The sequence below is a fragment of the Panthera pardus genome, unplaced genomic scaffold (assembly GCF_024362965.1).
Source record: "Panthera pardus isolate Hobbes unplaced genomic scaffold, ASM2436296v1 HiC_scaffold_15, whole genome shotgun sequence".
Taxonomy (NCBI): Eukaryota; Metazoa; Chordata; class Mammalia; order Carnivora; family Felidae; genus Panthera; species Panthera pardus.
This window is the reverse complement of record NW_026526710.1, coordinates 52,240,586-52,259,619: the sequence shown is the minus strand read 5'-3', so window position 1 is coordinate 52,259,619 and position 19,034 is coordinate 52,240,586. Positions and strand designations below refer to the sequence as shown.

At 44.9% G+C, this 19,034-nt stretch overlaps 1 protein-coding gene and 1 long non-coding RNA gene across 15 annotated transcripts in view; one reads left to right on the top strand and one right to left on the bottom strand.

Moving 5' to 3' along the window:
- FHOD3 (formin homology 2 domain containing 3) overlaps window positions 1–19,034 on the bottom strand; it is a 469,161-nt gene that overhangs the window by 138,595 nt on the left and 311,532 nt on the right. For 13 of the 14 annotated variants that reach the window (XM_053902586.1, XM_053902585.1, XM_053902587.1 and 10 more), the window contains exon 10: window positions 10,551–10,798. In XM_053902586.1, coding sequence (XP_053758561.1) covers window positions 10,551–10,798 — 248 coding nt within the window. Of the gene's footprint in view, window positions 1–10,550; window positions 10,799–11,083; window positions 11,343–19,034 lie in introns of those variants that run through there. The other variant, XM_053902595.1, reaches the window with a different exon arrangement.
- On the top strand, window positions 10,714–12,764 carry LOC109276402 (uncharacterized). The gene is made up of 2 exons (XR_002084653.1): window positions 10,714–10,827; window positions 12,130–12,764. It is a non-coding gene; the product is annotated as an uncharacterized LOC109276402 (long non-coding RNA).

Here is a 19,034-nt window from a genome sequence, read left to right as displayed (position 1 = left end):
TCCTACTTGCCACTCTCCTGGTGACGGCCTGAGCCAGGCCCTCTCCTGACCTGTTGGCATAGCCTCACCCATCTCTCTGTTTGCCATCTTCTCTCTACTCCTCAGAGTGGTCTCACCGGAACACAACCCTGATCACACATCACTTAAAATTCATCAGTAGCTATGTTCAGTGTTAAAGATAAAATACTGCCAGTTTCTTCAGAACCTAGAAAGATCCCCAAATTCAGTGTGGCAAAGTTCCAAATATATACAGATACTGGTCGAATCACTACGTTGTGCACACGGAAATAATATGATAGAGTATGTCAATTATACTTCAATTAAAAAAAAAGCAGCAAAGGGGGTATATGTGTGGCTCAGTCCGTTGATCATCTGACTCCTGAGTTTAGCTCAGGTCATGATCTCGTGGTTTGTGGGATTGAGTCCCGCATCAGGCTCTGTGCTGAGCATAGTGCCTGCTTGGGATTCTCTCTCTTCCTGTTTGACCCCTCCCCCAAATAATTTTTTTTTTTTTTAAGTTTAAAAAAGCTGCAAAGTCCAGGGGCACCTGGGTGGCTCAGTCGGTTAAGGGTCTGACTTCAGCTCAGGTTATGATCTCGCAGTCCCTGAGTTCGAGCCCTGCATCGGGCTCTGTACTGACAGCTCAGAGCCTGGATTGTGCTTCGGATTCTGTGTCTCCCTCTCTCTCTGCCCCTCCCCAACTCGCACGCACTCACTCTCTCTCTCTCTCTCTCTCTCTCTCAAAAGCAAACATACATCAAAAAAAAAAAACAAAAACTTAAATTTAAAAACCAGCAAACTCCAAATCCCCAAGAAATCTGCAATCTAGTCACAGTGACATTTTGAGAAACCAGAGATCCTGCAGATCCTGCCCCAGAAACCAGAAGGAGCTTTGCAAAGCTGCTTCTTCCTCAGGCCTAAATGATGCTGCCTTTTCCTGTAGTTTCTCCCAGTTTCAAGCTCACGCCCCTTGGCCCCCAGGGCTCTCCCCTCCTACCACCCCTTACTATTCAACACTCAGGAAACCAGAAAGAGCCTTCTGGACACTAAATGGTAAATACTGAATGGCTGGCTGTATTCCAGTCGTACCTACCTCACAAGGTCACATCCCTTTTGTTGGTGAAGCCCGTTTATAACAAATCATTTGCCTCAGATAAATCTTCCTAGGTAGCCACTTGCCGCTCACGGTACCAGTGGTTGTTAACCTGGCTGTTGTGAAATCCTCTAGCATGTTTATGCCAGTGCACAAAATCTTCTCTCCAGCTCACGTCCATATTTATTTAACAATTACCTTCTTTAAAAAGACAACATCCAGGAAAGCTCCAGGGCATGGAGTGACTGTGGTAAAAACACTGAGCTAAGCACACGTTTGTGCTGCTTCTCATTCCTCACCCACCGCCCTAGTAAGGAGGTACTATCATCCTGAGCTTCCAGGGGAGAAGACTGAGGCCAAGCCCAGAGAGGAAGCGTAGTCTGTGGCTGTGAAGACTGAGCGGGTGCTCTCGACCGCCTCAGCCACTGCTCCTCTAAACCGCACTTGGCCAAAGCCACCCCCAGGACCCAGGACTGTGCGAGTCACAGAGTTGTAGATGTTGCAGGTTAACACCAATTACACAACACCTACTTGCCTCAAGTGTTTTGTCTGAGGATCATTGCCGTTGCTAACTGTTTCCAAGAAGGAGCTAGGACTACTCTGCTATTTCGGCTACAAACCCTCCAACTAACTGGCCAAAGAACTCTGTGACCTCTGGCAATGAAGTCCTGTGGACAAGGCGTGAGACAGACCACAGAGCAACACGCTGCCCTAAACTCAGCATCCAAACACGCCTCTTCCCGTCGAAATCTCAGAAGATGAGCTCACCCACCCTGCATGTTTCCATAATTAGGCTCCCCCTTTGCTCACTGGTTCCTGTGGCTGATGGACAGGCGCCAATACCCCTTCCTACTTCTGCAGGAAAACAGAAAACAACTCCTGCTCCAATTGCCTCCCTCCAGTTCCCACTCTGAGGCCCAGCCTCAAGACTTGGCTCTCCTCTTCCCACCACCCACTGGGCCACTAACAGGGCCTCACATCAGGCATGAGCCCCAAAAAGGTGAGGACAGCCTCGTCTCCGATAGTTGTTAACTCTGGCTTCCTCTCAACCAGATGACCTCTATCACCAAGATAACGGCTGCTTAGTTACACGATTAACAAGGAAGGCTTGTTCCATGGTTGTAGTTATTGCTCTGAACGTTTCAGAACTCTTTAGGAACTGTCTTGTCTTCAGTGCCAATTTTTGAGAAAAACAAGCCAATCAGTATGATTATCTCAGGATCACAATCTAACAGTGACTGTAAACAATACAGCTCATTAGGACTACCAAGTCACAGTAAATATTTGCTCTGCATGATTTTCTGTCTTTTCAACAAATCCGATCCATCCTCGAGAGAGGAAAAACTTGTTACTACTGAACCCATTCTGTAGGTTCAGAGACTAGTTCCAGGGGTGTTTGGTTCTGAATGCACACCCCGGACGAGGAATGAATGGGTTCAAACCCAGCTGTGCCGCTTGCCACCCGTGAGATCGGGGGCAAGCTCTTGAACCTCTCTCTGCCTCAGTTTCCCAGCCTGTAAAATGGGGAGGAGTCTTCTACTTTCTTCATGCCATTTACAACACATGTAATTTTGCTTAGCACAACAGCCAGCACCAAGTAAGTGCTCCATAGCGCTAGCTCTGGCTATCACTACTTACCTCCTAGAGAGTGAAGAAGCAGCACAGCAGCCTCCCAGCACAACACAGAGGCTCGTTAGGAAGAGGATACACTTCCCCGAATAAACACGACACCGAAAAGATGCACAGGCAAATACCAACACGTGGCATACCCTAGCAATATACCTTAGGCGTCCACCCAAAGGCATCATAAAAGGTATTTAATAGACAAGGAAAAATATTTATGACACAGTTGTCAAAAGTTAATGCCTAGAATGTATCAAGAGTACTTACATTCTACCTGCTTTTGTATCTGAAAATTCCCGTACTGAAATATGAAATACTGACATAGAGTAGCTGTTCATCAATCAAAATGGACAAACCATTCAGGAGACAAATAAGCCAAAGATACAAACAGGCCATTCTCAGAAAAGCAAAGTTCAACAGCCAATGAAGCAATTAAAGGTGAACAACTTCAATAGTAATTTAAAAAAAAAAATGCAAGGTGAAATGCTGAGGCACATTTCACTTTTCAGAAATACTAATTTCTGAGAAACTCCTAACATCCAGGGCTGGTGACGATATGAGAAAATGGTCAATCATATGCTGAGGGTGGGACAACAAAGTAGTAGATAAAGGCCAATACGGTGGTATCATTATTTAGAACGTAAGAGTCCTTTGATCTAGAATCTCACTCCTAAGAATCTCTCCTAAGAGAATGCTAACATATGTGTACTAACACGTTTGTATATGCTCATTCCAGAAAGTTTAGTACTAGAAAAAAACTTCAATCAAACCATGGCAAAATGCATGAAGGCGTCCTGTTTTTACAGTATGTCCATATAACGGAACACTAAGCCACGATTTTTAAAAATGTATGAACATGAAAATCTGGAAGTAGTAACACATAGAGATGGCAATGTGTACTTGATAGTTGCTTACTAATTGCCAAGTCTCAAGGATGTTTTTTTCTTTCTACAGAATCACAGGAAAAAACAAACGTATTTTACAAAAATGGGGAAGGACAGGGACTCTGGAGGCAGACCACCTGAACTTGAAAACCAGCTCCACTATGTATTAGCTGTGGGCTCTGGACAGTCCTTTCAACACCCTGTGCCTCAGTTTCTCCTCCTTCCACATGGAGATAGTAACCACACGTAACTCACGGGGCAATCTAGTGGACCTGGTACACTGGAGCTCTTCGCATAATGCCTGGCAGATAATGAGGTGAAGCCACTGTTGCAGCTACTGCTGGTGTTATTGTCACCTTTGCACTACATAGTCTAAATACTTCTGTTGTGGGGGCGCCTGGGTGGCTCAGTCGGTTAAGCGTCTGACTTCGGCTCAGGTCGTGATCTCGCGGTTCGGGAGTTCAAGCCCCGCGTCAGGCTCTGTGCTGACAGCTTGGAGCCTGGAGCCTGCTTCAGATTCTGTGTCTCCCTCTCTCTCTGGCCCTTGCCCTCTCGAGCTCTGTCTCTCTCTCTCAAAAATAAATAAACATTTAAAAAATTAAAGAAAAATAAATACTTCCGTTGTATATGCATAGTTGGTACCACACATTTACATCCTATACCTTTTTTTTCGAGAGAGACCGCGCGCGCACGTGAGCACTCTTGAGCAGAGGAGGGACAGAGGAAGAGGAAGAGAATCTTAGGCAGGCTGCACGCCCAGGGCTGAGCCAGATGCAGGGCTTGATCTCACGACGCCAGGATCACGTCATGAGCTGAAATCAAGAGTTGGATGTTTAACTGACTGAGCCACCCAGGAGCCCCATCCTGTATCATTTTCATTTGGAAACACAGAGTTGCTCAGTATTGGCTGCCCCTTATGTGCCTGAGGTCATATCTAAATGGACACACAGCTATTAGTGGCAGAACAAAGCAGCCTCTTCCATGCTTCAGTAACTCCACCCTAGGTCCCCTGCTGCAGCGATTCCAAATGTCATGCTGGGGAGGACTGTGCAGACTGGGTGCTTGTGTACTCTTTAGGAGCCACAGCCTATCCTCCACCAGCAGGTGCAGACTGAGCTTCTGATGCTGGGGTCTGCACTCTGTCCCCACACGATACCCCAGCCTGACTCCTCTTCCCTGAAGCACAAGTGGACTGACTAGCTCCCGGGCAGCCCCTGTGGCCTGTAGCCCACCTGGGCATGGGCCCTCCTGGTTTCCCCTTCTCTGGGATTAGCTGGAGCCAGGCTATACCAATGCCTCTGCCATTTGCCGGTCTGTCTACAGGGCGGACTGTGTCCAGTCCCTCCCGGCAGCAAGCTCAAGGCCTGGCCACAGTCTGTTTACTTCCTTATTGCTTTCAACGTATTAGAATGAGTGCTTTTGTGCAACACACATTAAGCCTTTAAAATGTTTATCTCTTATCTAACTTACATGACAAAACAGCAATTCTTGAATTTAACTTTTTTACTTCCTGACCACCTGCTGAGAACACCACCAGCCAAGAGGAAAGCGTCCATTGCTCCTTCTCAGCCCTGAGTCCTCAACTCCACTTGAGCATCTGTCAGCCCTGGGTAGACAGAGGGTCTCTAGAGAGCTGGTCCCATGTTCCTATTCTTCCGAATAGATTCCTGAGCCTGGCTGAAGAATGGCACACCTTCTGTGATATGACCATTGTTCTGTCTTGCCGCTTTGTTGTATGGCTGGTGTCACGTTCCATCATGTCAATTTTGGGGAATGTGATACATGTGAAGCTGATTGGAGTTGGGTTCACTGGGCATGTGGGTTCCTGAGAAGATCATGAGATCTAGTCAAACCTCCAGTCCCCCCCAAAGAGGGTCCAGCATAGTCCCTAAGAATTTGAAATGTAAAACTTTGCCAAATGAGTTAAGACAAAAACAAACAAAAAAGGGACTCTACTTTCTAGCTGGTAGCCCAGAAATTTGAGAATTATCTTCTTCGAAAAAAAAAAAAAGGCAACTTCGACTCATGCACATGAACATTTGAAGGCAGACCCACAGAGTTCCATGTGCCTCTAAGAAAAACACTCCCTTTCCAACAAAGTACTTCCTACCTCAGAATCACCCCTAGAAAGAATTGAAAATTGTAGCCAATTACATGCTGTCCTTTAAGGTGGGGTTTCTCAGATTCAGCACCACTGATGTTTTAGAACAGGTATTTCTCGGTTGGAGAGGGCTGTCGTGAGCATTGTGGAATGTTCAGCAGCAGCCCTGGACTCTACCCATCAGGTGCCATTTGCATTCTGCACCCCAATTATGGCAACCAAACATGTGTCCAGACATTGCCAAGTGTCCTGAGGGACAAAACCGCCTCCGGCTGAGAACCATGACCTTATGGGAGCACTGGAACTGATTCCAGGATGCTCCCACCTCTCAGAGTAGCCCAACCTTTCCTGAACTCATTGCCATATCCCCTTCTCCCCACTGGCTTTGTGTGCCTCCTAATCTAACTCATCTCCTGCCTTTTCCAACCCCTTCAACCTTCTGCTGTGCCCTGGAATTTACGAGTAGTTCTCAGCAAGATCCCCTATAGTCTCAACCTCTTCATGGAATATTCCTTGCTCCTACCCTAAACTTAGGACACCGTTCCCCACAGCCTTCTCATATCGTATGATGGGCTCTTCTCTCTTACCCCACATACTCCTCTTTGCCAATTCCAGATCATTTCCCTCCCAACCTCCCTCTAGAAACCCAGCCCCTTAGAACAGGAGCTGGCAAACTATAGCCTGTGGGTCAAATCTGGCTTACCGCTTATTTTTATATAGTCTGTCAGCTACGAACGGTTTTCAAATTTTAAATGGTTGAAAAGCAAACCAGAAGAATATTTCATGACATGTAAAATTCAAATCTCAATGTCCATACACAAGTAAACGCATTTGCTTACCTATTGTCACGGCCACTCTTGTATTACACAAAGGCGGAATGTAGTCGAACGGTTGCAACAGAGACTGTCTGACCTGCAAAGCTTAACATACGTACCACCTGGCCCCTGACAGAGAAAGTTTCCAACCCCTTCCTTTGAGGCACGCGGCAGCGGTCTGTACCATCCGCTCCCAACCAGTTGTCACCATCTACTACCCGCCAGGTCACTCTTCCATGTGTATTAAAATATACACAGGACTGAAGGCTGGATGGCACAACTGCTAACATTAGTGGCTGAAGTTCAAAATTACCTCTACAGGTTGGAATGTTGTGTGGAAATTGACAGGGCGAAAATTTTCATATATTAAGTCCCATGCAATGTTCATTATCAGAAAGACTGGCATACAGAGCAGGAAGAAGATCTGCTATGTTTTGACAGAGGAGAAAACCACGATGAACAGGGAAACATTATGGGGAAATTTTATCCCTGTGAGAGAATGCTAAGCAGCAATAGAGCTATAAGATTATGGAACGCACTTAGGTCAGAAGACCTTCCTTAAAGAGGGAAAAATTCAGGACTAGAGTGAGGTGCCCCAGAAAGGAGAGTGTTTGTGAGTGGAAGTTCACAGAATGGTCTCCTGCTCTAGGCTTTAAGACTTTTTCTCCTAAGATTATATCCTGTTACAATTTAAACCAGAAACACTGATCCTTCTGCTGATTTGAGGCTAAAAGTAATTTTTTCTTGGTAAAAAATGACAGCACCACCATTTTTATTCCTTCCAGTGCAAAGATGGAAATACAAAGATGAAATTTATAATTTAAGTGCAGGGGCGCCTGGGTAGCTCAGTCGGTTGACCATCTGACTTTGGCTCAGGTCATGATCTTGCTCATGGGTTTGAGCCCTGTGTCAGGTTCTGTGCTGATGGCTCAGAGCCTAGAGCCTGCTTCGGATTCTGTGTCTCCCTCTCTCTTTGCACCTCCCCTGTTCAGACTCTGTCTCTCTCTCTCTCAAAATAAACATTAAAAAAATTAAAAAAAAAATAAAATTTAAGTGCAAAGATAAAACTCATTATGGCACACACAGTCACAAAAGATACTTTTAGGTGACAGATGACCAATACTCATACTTGATTTGGTAAATGCTCAGTGTAGAAGAGTAGGTTTCTTAAGAAACCAAAACAACCCAAAATGTGTTTGGAGTCTCAGTCTTTACTGGAACTAAAACACATGGCCCAGTAGGCTTAAGTCTTAAGGAGACTGAGATTTTTCTGCTTTTCAACTCTTTGAATTTTTATATTTACATCAAAAAAACACACCTACATGGTATGTAAATAAAGTTCCTGCTCCAAAAAGTCAGAAGCGCTAATCTCACTCAGTGACTATGTTTGGGAACGGTGGATTAGGAAGTGGTCCTGTGTGATCTGGACATTGAAAGGCAAGGGCCAAAGACTTGTGTTTAACCCACAGCTCAGCCCCTTAGTCCTGGGATCATCACAAGTCACTGACCCCCAGTTTTCTCACTTGTAAAAAGAGGATGAAGACGCTTGTCCTGCTAGATCCTACAGAGAAATTCAGATGATGTACAAGGACCACCTGAGTGGAGAGGCACCATATGCATTTTAGGGCACCATGAATCTCTAACCTCTAACGCGTTCCTATCTTCTTTTCAAAAGTACTGGCATTAGTTGCATCAGAATTATAAAATCCAGCCTAAAATTCCTATGTGGCATATGCAAGGCATGTTGCTACAAGTTAGAAGTAGGGCCAGAATGCTCACACAGATGAAGAGCAATCAAAATCAAGCAAGGCCTATGGGCACAATGAACTACTTGATTCTAAGATACTGTTTTGAGGCTCAGATATTGAGCAGGTGACTAAGCTATGCATGCAGGGCTTATTTCCCATTTGGCTTCTCGTCACCCTTTCCCCCTCTATTCCACTCCCAGCTCTGCCAAAACTCTACTGTTGTTTGGGGACCACAGGGCAAAACCCCTCCAATAGACTTCATGGATGAAGCCACTTCATAATCAATCTGTAAAATGTTATCTGTCTTTCTAAGTGGGGAAGTGTATTCTTCTCAAATAAATGCACTAAATTTCCATCAAAGTACTAATGTCAGTAAAATGAAAAATCAGTCCTATTTGAAAAGAATGAGACAGGAAGCATGCAGGGCTGCATGTGTGACCTCGCATTCGAGATCCCTCCAAGCCCTGCACCTCAAAACCATGTGCCCATGGTGGCTCACTGCACCTCTGTCGTCCTTGCCAATCTGTCACAAGGCATGGCCATCTGAACTCACAACATGGGGATGGGGATCTTTGAAAAGTATAATAGCAAGAAACAGACCAGGAACATACAGGACACAAGTTGAACAGAACAAGAGAATGCCAAGGGCTGCTGACGGGGACTTCAAATAACTGTCCCCGGCATCTGTGGTTGTTTTACATAGAGATTTTCAATCTACTGTATACAGTTTTCTCCATGTTAATTTCTGAAGCCATTAGCTAGGAGCAGAGCTGGAGAGAACTTTAAGTGCCCTTTGAGCAATGCCTAAGTTTCTTGAAGATCTTAGACTACAAGGTGTGATGTTTATGGTGGATGTTCTCATTCCTCAATTTGTTTAGAAGTTTTAGTCTTTTTTTTTTTTTTTCACTTGACAGAGCTTGCTGTACACAGATTCTCAGAAACAGAAAAATCTGTAGATGGGCAATTATGTGGTAGAGAAGGGTGTCAACACAGACTGTGGCTCACACATCACTCCCACTCCATCTGTGACAGGAGGCACCCAAAGGCATGGCTCGTTAAGTGATTCCACGAGTACCAGACTGCTTGGGGCATCTGTCAAGGTGGGTGTTCCCTTAGGGATGAAAGGAAGGGACATATCTTGATCACTCTCTTTCTTAAGGTCATCCAACTGATTCTGAGTTATTTTCTTCTTCACCAGGCAGCCTCGTGACCCGCACTTGGCTCCCAGGTGGATCTCCACGATGGCAGAAAATGCTGCGGTCAAATGAGGTGAGCAGGGCTTCTGCACGCCAGCAGCAGGAGGTGATGCGCTGGCAAACCAGTGTCCCAGTCAGTCCAGGTGGACCTGGCTGGCATGGACTGGTCCACAGAGCTCCATCATCCTAATGAACTGACAGCATTCACTTGGGAAGATAGAAGTGGACCCAGACTCCAGAACAGCATGGCCATCCTTTTGCTGCACACTTGTTCTACAGAACCATTTCTAAGTTCCTATAGGTTGTGTCAAAAAGTCTTCCTTTGTATATCTGTATATAGTTTCTTATGAGATTGTCAACCTTTGTATTTCTTCCTATCTGCCAATCTCCTTCTTAGTTTCTCCCAGCCCAAATGTGAGGTTCGTAAGGACAGAGATCATACCTTATATCTTCACGGCATCAGAAAGTCCTGGCCTATAACACATTCTCAATAAAAATGTTCGCTAAAACAAACACTGAAAAAGTGATGGCGATAGTATTTACTGGAATTTACATATACTTATATATATATCATATACTCATATATAAAATGTATTTAACATAATATATATTTACATATATTTATATTCATATATTTAATTCATACAGGTTTCTTCTATTTAACTAAAATCAGCCTCCACCATGTACTGCCACAGTATCTCAAGACTCTTACAATCTTGCATTTATGTGAGGGCACACCATTTACTTCCAGGTAAAGTTTTGGGGTTTGGATTCTTTTCTATTTGATAAAGCACAGCTTTTCAGACATTACGGAGATACGGATATAAAAACACAAATGGGTGAAGAAGAGCTCGTGGGGTTAACAAGATCACATCTATGTGGGTCACCAGGGCCACCTTGTCCCGGGGTGCTCCAAAGGACTTCGGGGTGGTGTTTCAAGGGTAGAGAAGAGGCAGGGAGGAAGTCAGGAGGGGTTAGGAGGCCAGCGGGGAGGCGGTGGTAGTGGGTGCCTGTGGGGATGGGACCCCTCCCACCTTTTCGGGATCCTTGTGCCCGCCCCCCTCCGCTCCACGGCTGGGTTAATGCTTACTTTTCACAGTGCTCTCGAACTTGACCGGGCTTGAAGCCAGGAGCTGACTGGGAGCTGGGACTGGTGGGGGCCGACACAGGACTCCTGATGCTTTGCACCGAGTGCCTGCGGCTCCGCCTGCGGTCCAGGCCCCGCTGCTCGCCCTCTCCGCTGCCGCCTCCAGAGCACACGCTGGCCCTCCTCCGGTCCCGGCGCCCGCTGGGGGGCGGCTCTGCGGTCTCATCGCCATCCTCGTGCCGCAGTGCCACCTGAAAAAGCAGACAGCGCCCGGTGCAAGGTCAGACTTGACATCCTCTCCCAGGCCTTAGGTGTGACTTTGCATTCCACGCTCCCCTTAATGAGCATTTAACACTGTCATTCCATCCTGCTAACTCAGCTTCTCTGCAAGATCGTCACATCCGCACGCGTGCCAGAGCGCAGTCCGCGAACTTAAAGATGCTTGCCACCGTGTATTTTCCCAAATGGGTATGAAAAAGCCAACAGAGATCATGAGTAGGTCCGAGAAATATTTCGTAATTAGACAGGATCTTTACCCTGGAGCCCAGCACTGTCATTTCCGGGGCCGCGTCTCTCCTGGACCCCCCTCGGCTCTGTTCTGGTCCAGGAGGTGAGGTCGGTCCTGAAGCCCAGCGGCGGGGAGCCCTGAAGTTCCTGATCATTCCTGAGCTTGCTTCCCAACGAGGGTGCTCAGAAGAGCACAGCAAGGATTCTGCCCAGAGGCAAGAGCCACAAGGCGCCTGGTGAGCGGATCTGGCCTCACCCACGGATCCGTTGCAGAGGCCTATTCGGCAGCACGTACGGCCTGATGTCAGCACCTCTGCTGGGCACTGCTATCAGGCTACCCTCCCATCCCCGGCCGGGGTTGGGGGAGGAGCCCTGAGTTACATTAGAGAGCCTGCATATGCTAGTCACGAAAATATATACCCAAAATAGACTTCACCTCTAGATTAGTTTTTTTTTTCATCTCCTCTTAAAAGTAATGCATATTTGTGCAGAAGAATAATTGCCTTACACTTTGCCACCGTGGATTTCCCATGGAAACCTGAGCCAACTGGCAGCATGCCTCCATACAGCTATCCTCCTCCAAAGGGTATTTTACTCCTGCTCCTAGTTGGCGCCCTCTCAGGAGGCCCTGCTCTGCCATCTCCTAATCTCGCTTTGTCCTGGATCCTGCTCCATGGCTGCCTCATTTTAGGTTAACACCATCTGCCTATGTGTTTGCTTGCGTCCCTGCTTCTCCATGCCTGTCCTTCCCAGCCAAGGGCTACACTCACCTGTATCTCCAGCTTCTGTAAGGGGTGTGTGCGTGCCCGTGTGTGTGCACGCGCCCGCCCTAAAACTAGACAGTAGGAAAAGCACAGGTTGTCCTTAACTAGATCTGTGCACACTGGCTGTGTGGCTCACGAGCCAGCTATGACCTGTAGCTAATTATTTGCCTTCTCTCTAGCTCACCGTATGAGGATAACAGTATTGCATTCGTGGGACTGCGGTAAGAATAACTTATGTAAAGATGATCTATGTGACTGGTACTCAATAAATACCCCCAGTAAACATGCCCACCTATTCCTCCCTCTCACAGATATGGCACGCCCGCGCCAGCCCTGGCCAAGTCCAGCAGCCTCTCTGACCTGGCAACCGAGGAACTACACAGTCCCATGTCCCCAAAGGTGCCAATTCTCCAGCCACATAGGTGCTATTGGTCACATTTTACAACTAAGACCTGACGGGTGAGAGAACGGAGAATATAAAGACCCAGATGGCTAATCGTGCAATATGGCTCTAACATTACCTATCTATTGAAAACCGACCTATTGCGAAATCAGTGGTGCCCCGTGTCCAAAGTGTTCACACCTGTGCTCATCTAGCAAGGTGAGCTTGGCTGTGTCAAGACCAGGTGGGCCACTCTCGTCCCAGTTCACAGGGATGAACACCTAGGCCACGCGGCCTGTTTCACAGGGGTGCACCCACCATCCACATGCCCCAGGTCCAGTTTCCTCTGGCTCCGGCTTTTGCGTGAGATCGATTTTGTGAAACCTCTTCTATCTTCGTGCCAGATACATTTTATAACAAGCTCACACAGAGGAGGACAATTTGATAATATTGTGACCATTTGTTCTCCCAGAATTTACTAGTCAGACATAATGTTGGGAGGTTTGACGTAATAATTGATAAGAGTTCAGAAAAAGCCCTGTTATAAAATGTCATTGGAAAGTCTGTTTCCTAGGGGTCTCCTCTCCAATACAACTGCAAGAACTAAGAATGAAGTTATACGTTGGGTTAATCACATTTACCATCTCAACATTAACACTTTATACTGCATTCTCTGGGCAAGTTTGAGAATGATTGTACATCTGATGAAGGACAGTCTTTTTAAATATTTCTAGCCAATCGTTTTTTCTTCGCTTTTAGATGTAAAAATTCTAGAACATTTGAACTTATTCTGACCCGAAATATTGATTCTGCTTCTTATTAAGCACACATTTGGAATGATAAGATTAGGGGCTAAAGTAGAGTTCAGATATTTCTAATTCCTTGTCTAACTTCAGAGATCCAGGGATCAAATAGTGTTCCTTTCCGAGAGGCACACTCTGTGTGCACAAAGTGAAATCCACTTTAACTGCCTTTTGTCAGAGAAGATGGAGACAATCAAAACATTTAAATGGAAAGAAAAATCTGGAAAAATTATCAAAGCAACCCCATAAGAGAAATTTTAATGGGGGCTTTCTAAAGTTCAGATCCTCAGCAAAACATTCATCTCTTAAACAAAAAAAAACGAGAGGGGTGCGCAGAAGGGGTAAATGGGGCACCGGATCCAAGTAGATTCAATGACAACCTTGCGCTTCACAGTGAGCAACAAGGGAACTTGAAATCTGGGGCTGGTGTTCACTCATGATTTTGTTTTTATAACAAGAATTATAGAATCATCGGTATCTCCCGAAGACAGGAAGAAAGGCTTTACTTTCACACACAGGGCTAGAGCGGCAGTGCCCAGGTCCTTAGATTCTAGAGAACACAACAAATTAGAGTCAAGAACATGCAGAACTAGCAAAGATCTGGAGAGAACAGCACTTACCACCACTCTTACTCTGAATCTGTGGTGTCAGATCTGAGTAACTACATGTGCAAGGAGTGTCCCCACCAAACACGAGATGAGATCAATAATGTCCCAAAGAATCTCTAGTCTCTCCTAATAATGCAGTGTTTCACTTGCTGGGCCCCTCAGCAAGTGCTATTTCTTTTTTTTTTTTTTTAATGTTTATTTATTAAACATTAAAGAGAGAGCGCAAGCAAGCACGAGCAGGAGTGGGGGGAGGGGTAGACAGAGAGGGGGACAGAGGTTCCCAAGCAGGCTCTGTGCTGACAACAGAGAGGCCAATGTGAGGCTCGAACTCACTAACTGTGAGATCATGACATGAGCCCCAGTCGGACACTTCACTGACTGAGCCACCCAAATGCCCTGTAATTCTTTTAATTAAATGTAGAACACTACTCATAAAGTAAAACCCACATGAGGAGCAGTTTCCAAATCCAGCACTGACTGCTTACATAGTCTACCCTACTTTACCAGGAAAGCAATCAGAAGCAACTTAGGTTGGCATCTGTGACAACTTCCATCAGTCATCTCAACGACTGTGAATGATCTGAATACTCTTTAAGTTTTTATTAGGGACATTTTCAAACATACACACAGTGTGAAAGAGAGTACAAAGACTGTGATGTGTTTATCACCCATGACCGTTCAACAAGTATCAACCCTGTCCAACCTTGTGTTACTTACACCCCACTCCCTGCCCCAACCCCAGACTTTGAGGTAAATCCCAGATCACATCATTTCATCTGTAAACATTTTAGTATATATCCCTAAAAGATAAGGATTTTTAAAACCCATAACCACCATATTACCGTTCCACTTAAAATAATTTTGTTTATTAACTTGTTTTATTTTTCATTTTTTTAAATTTACATCAAAATTAGTTAGCCTATAGTGCAACAATGATTTCAGGAGTAGATTCCTTCCACTTAAAATAATTTCTTAGTATCATCAAATATCCACTAACGTGAACACTCTTGATAGAGGTCAAAAGCTATTACATTTCTGGGGCACCTGGATGGCTCAGTTGCTTAAACGTCTGACTTTGACTCCAGTCATGATCTCATGGTTCATGAGTTCAAGCCCTGCACCGGGCTCTATGCTGACAACTCAGAGCCTAAAGCCTGCTTTGGATTCTGTGTCTCCCTCTCTCTCTGCCCCTCCCCTGCTCATGCTGTCTCTCTCTCAAAAATAAACAAACACTAAGGAAAATTTTTAAAAACTACTTCTTTGAGTTTATATTATATTACTACTCACATCATGACAGGCAACCATTGTTACATAATAGACACAATCTTGTTCCATATTGCTATCTCACATCTTCTTTGTAATCCTACACATATACATCCGTACCCATACATCCTGGTTCAGCTTTTAGGTGAAGTGATACTGACGCCAGTAGCATTTCAAGAAGGAACTACGCTAATGACAGCTTGTAAAATATTGTCACGGTGCTGGACTCCCAGAGAACCACACCTGCCTGTCTCCTCACTCTGGTGTAGCCCCCTCCTACACTGAGTCCATTTTCTATGGGACTTGCTTTGGTCAATGGGGTATCAGCCAACATGATACAAACAAGGCCTGAGAAGTGTTTGCACATGGGGACTTGCCCTTCTGAAATGCTGCTACCATGTAAAGAAGTGCAGGCTAGCCTGCTGAAGACACACAGCCTAGCCAAGAGCCAGCACCAAATGCCAAAGCAAGTGAATGAGGCCATCTTAGACCATCTCTCTGCCCCTTCCCTGCTCACATGTGCACATGTGCTCTCTCTCAATGAGTCAATAGCCAGACTCACAGATACATAATACAAGTTCTCAAACAAAGGAGCTTCTGTCTTCATGGAACTTGGTGGTATTTGGGAGCGTTCTACTTCCCCAAGAGTGGAAGCTCTCCAAAAGGGATCAAAAATCTGTCCTCTTGGGTTTTTATGGTGGCTTAATGGTGGAGTCATGATTGACTAAGTCACTGGCCACTGGCTGATTCAGCCTGCCCCCATCCAGAAGTGCTTTCCAAAAGTCAGCTCACCAACATAACAAAAGACACCTTTATCACCCTCAACACTTAGGCAATTTCCAGGGTTTTGGGAGCTGTGAGCCAGAAACGAGAATAATGACCAAATACATATTTCTTATAGTAAATCACAATATCACACTCTCATCCCCAAAGCCTTCAGCCTTAATATACTTTTCCATTACTAGGACCGCATTTTCAGAGTCAAAAGTTAGAACATATAATCTGACAAAAGATTTTATATCTTGATTTGTGAATTTATATATTTGAAAACTCATATAAAGCTATAAAAATTAAAATGAATTTAATTAAGCAGGGATTAAATCACCTTTCTGAAATGGAATTAAATTACATGGAATTGGGCCTGTCCCCAGAAAGTCCAGGACATGTGGTCACCAGACATCCTCCACTGTTAAGAAGAATTCTAGAAGCCCAACCAAGTTCTCTCAATTACTTGAAAACATTCATAGCTTTTGTGAGGAAAAGACTGGCTCTGCTTATAGGTCTCTTTGCTGCTCCTGAATATAATGAACTTGGTTGTCCTGTAACAGTAAATATTGTTCAAAACATTAACTTTCAGAAAGGAATAAAAACCCTGTGACTCTGCCTGCTATCTCAAGCACTGAGTTGTCACCTTGAGTTATTACTCAGGGCATCTTCCCTTTAAGGTAGCTGCACTCTGATTAAATCATGTCTTTCCTTCAACCCAGCATCTGGCAAATACAGTCATAAAACAAGTGATATTTAAGAGAGACCTTCATTCAAGCCCTTACTGAACTACTCTGAGCAGGCATACCGATAAACCCTGGGGCCAAAGAGGGAAATGAGACATGACTCAGAGTAGCGACTCAGAGTAGCAACTCAGAGGCAGACTGACAGGCAAGTATGTCCTGAGGACTGCTCAGTCCGAGGTATAGTCATAGCGAGTTCCCTTTCGTAAGTTGTGAACAAAGAGGAAGGGACAAGTGTAGGAACTCTTTTGATCTTGCCATGAAGGCCTGGTGGACAAGGGGACGTCTAAGGTGACTCCTAGAGGAGTAGGAATTTGCCAACTATGAGAACAGGAAGGAAGAACACTCTAGGCAAAGAAAAGAGAATAAAGGAAAGCCCACCCATCCCACCCCACAGCACTGGTACAAAGACCTGTCTTTCATGTTCAAGAGCCAGAAGAAGTTGAGTATGGCTGAAACTTCAGAGACATCATAGGAGCGGCCGGAGACAAGGCCACAGGGGCATAAAGGCCACACACTGTGTAGTAGACCCCTGTATCGACTCAAGCTGTGTGGGCTTCATCCTGTTGGCCACAGAAAAGGTTTTTCATTTATTCATTCACTCATTTGCTTTCTCACATTTGTTCTTGTAAACAGAGAAATGGCCTAATAGTCAGATCTGACTTTCAGAAGGATACTTTTTTTCAGTTGCTGGGAGTTAGGAAGGGAGAGAAAGTAGAGAAACCCCCAGGGGAGGCAGCCCCTGCAGGATGTCAGCCTCTCGTGGCTCAGCTCATGTTGCTCTCCCAGCCCCTACCCCTCCAGTCACACCAACCTCTTTTCAACCCTTCACACCTGCCAAGCCAGAGCTCCTCCACTGCTTTGCCCTCCATCACTGTCTTTAGGCCATCTTCTCAGAAGGGTCTTCCCTACTCTTGCCTCACTTTCTCACCTCTACCTCATCCTGTCTCTCTTCATAGACATGTTTGGAGGCTCATATTCTCTGCTTGTTCATGTAATTGGTTACTGTCTGCATCCCATCAGAGTGTGTGCTCCCTGAGGGCAATGACCTTGTCTGTCTAGTTCACTGCTATGTCCTGGGGCCTAGAATAAGTGCCCGGAACATAGCAGCGCTCAATAAAGTTGTGCTGAATAAACAAATTCACAGAGGAACAAATGAATGAGAAGATATTACAATAATCCAGGTAAGAAACAATGGGGCCAGAGCTGTGAAATAAACAAAGTGAGGTTTTCAGAAATCAGATTTCTAAGTGGGGGGCAGAGGAAAAGAAAAAGGAGTCCAAGATAGTTCCAGGTTTGTAACATGGGAGACTCCACTGCTTGTCGAGGTGGAGAAATGAAATGCTTACATGTCATGTGCAGCTCCCAAGTAGCCATGCCCAACACAGAACTTCCCTGGCAGCGTCCGTATCCCTCGGCACCACTATACTGAGCTGCTGGGGGCAATCAGCTACTTGCTTGTCTTATACCATACATTTAAAGTTCCTTGGGCAGGGACTTCTCTCTGTATTTTTAGCCCCAGCAAATTATGTGACATATAATAGGCTTCCATGAATGAATGTAACACAAGAAGAGAAGCAGGCAGAGGGGCAGGGAGCCAGGGGCCTTGGAAAAAGCTCAAGGTCAAATATCAGCCACAAAAGCTCAAAAGCTGTGGAACTCATTAGGTAAATAAGAACAGGCCACATAGACTGAGAGTGGAGGCCGGATAAGGGAAGCCCAACACTGAAAAGAAGGTCAGAGAAGAAAGATTCAGGGGAGGACACTGAGGAGGAATGATTAGAGAGATATTCTGGAGGCGTCTGTACACACAGCCACCAGAAATACAGAAACAACACATAGGAGTAGTCTCATGAACATTAGCATCATCCTTTCAAAATGCTAGCCAGTGATATCCAAACTGATAAAAGATGGCATACAAAAAAAGAGAGGAAGAGAAGAGATAGAGGGAAGATGAGGGGAAGCCAATCTTATGCTTAAGAATACTTGTGTATACATCCGAAATAAGTTAGTAACAAACAATTTCCACAGCACATTTTAAAAAAGGATACATCGTGACCAAGTGGGTTATAGACCAGGAGCACAAGGATGGTTTACAAAAGTAAAGAAATGAATTAAATAACCAACTCAAAAAAACTAGAAAAATATACCAACAAAGTAAACTGAAAGAAAGTTAATGAAGAAAGTTATAAAGATAAAAAAGAGGAAGTAACACTTCCAAACTCATTTTACAAGGCCAGGATTATCCTGTTACCAAAACCAGATAAAGACACCCCCCACCCCCCACCCCCCCACACACACATTACAGGCTAATATCCCCAATGAACATTGTTGTAGAAATCCTCAATAAGATATTAGCAAACCAAATTCAGTAATGCATTAAAAGGATCATATACCATCATCAAGTGGGATTTATTCCAGGGACTCAAGGATAGTTCAACATCCATAAATCAATCAACATGATATACCATATTAACAAAGTATAAAAATCATATCACCATCTCAATAGGTGCAGTAAAACATCTGACAAAATTCAACATCCATTTATGATGAAAACTTTCAAAAAAAAGTGAGTATAGAAGGAAATACTTCAAAAAGAAAAAACAGAAGGAAATACCTCAATATAATAAAGGCCATATAAGAAAACCCCAT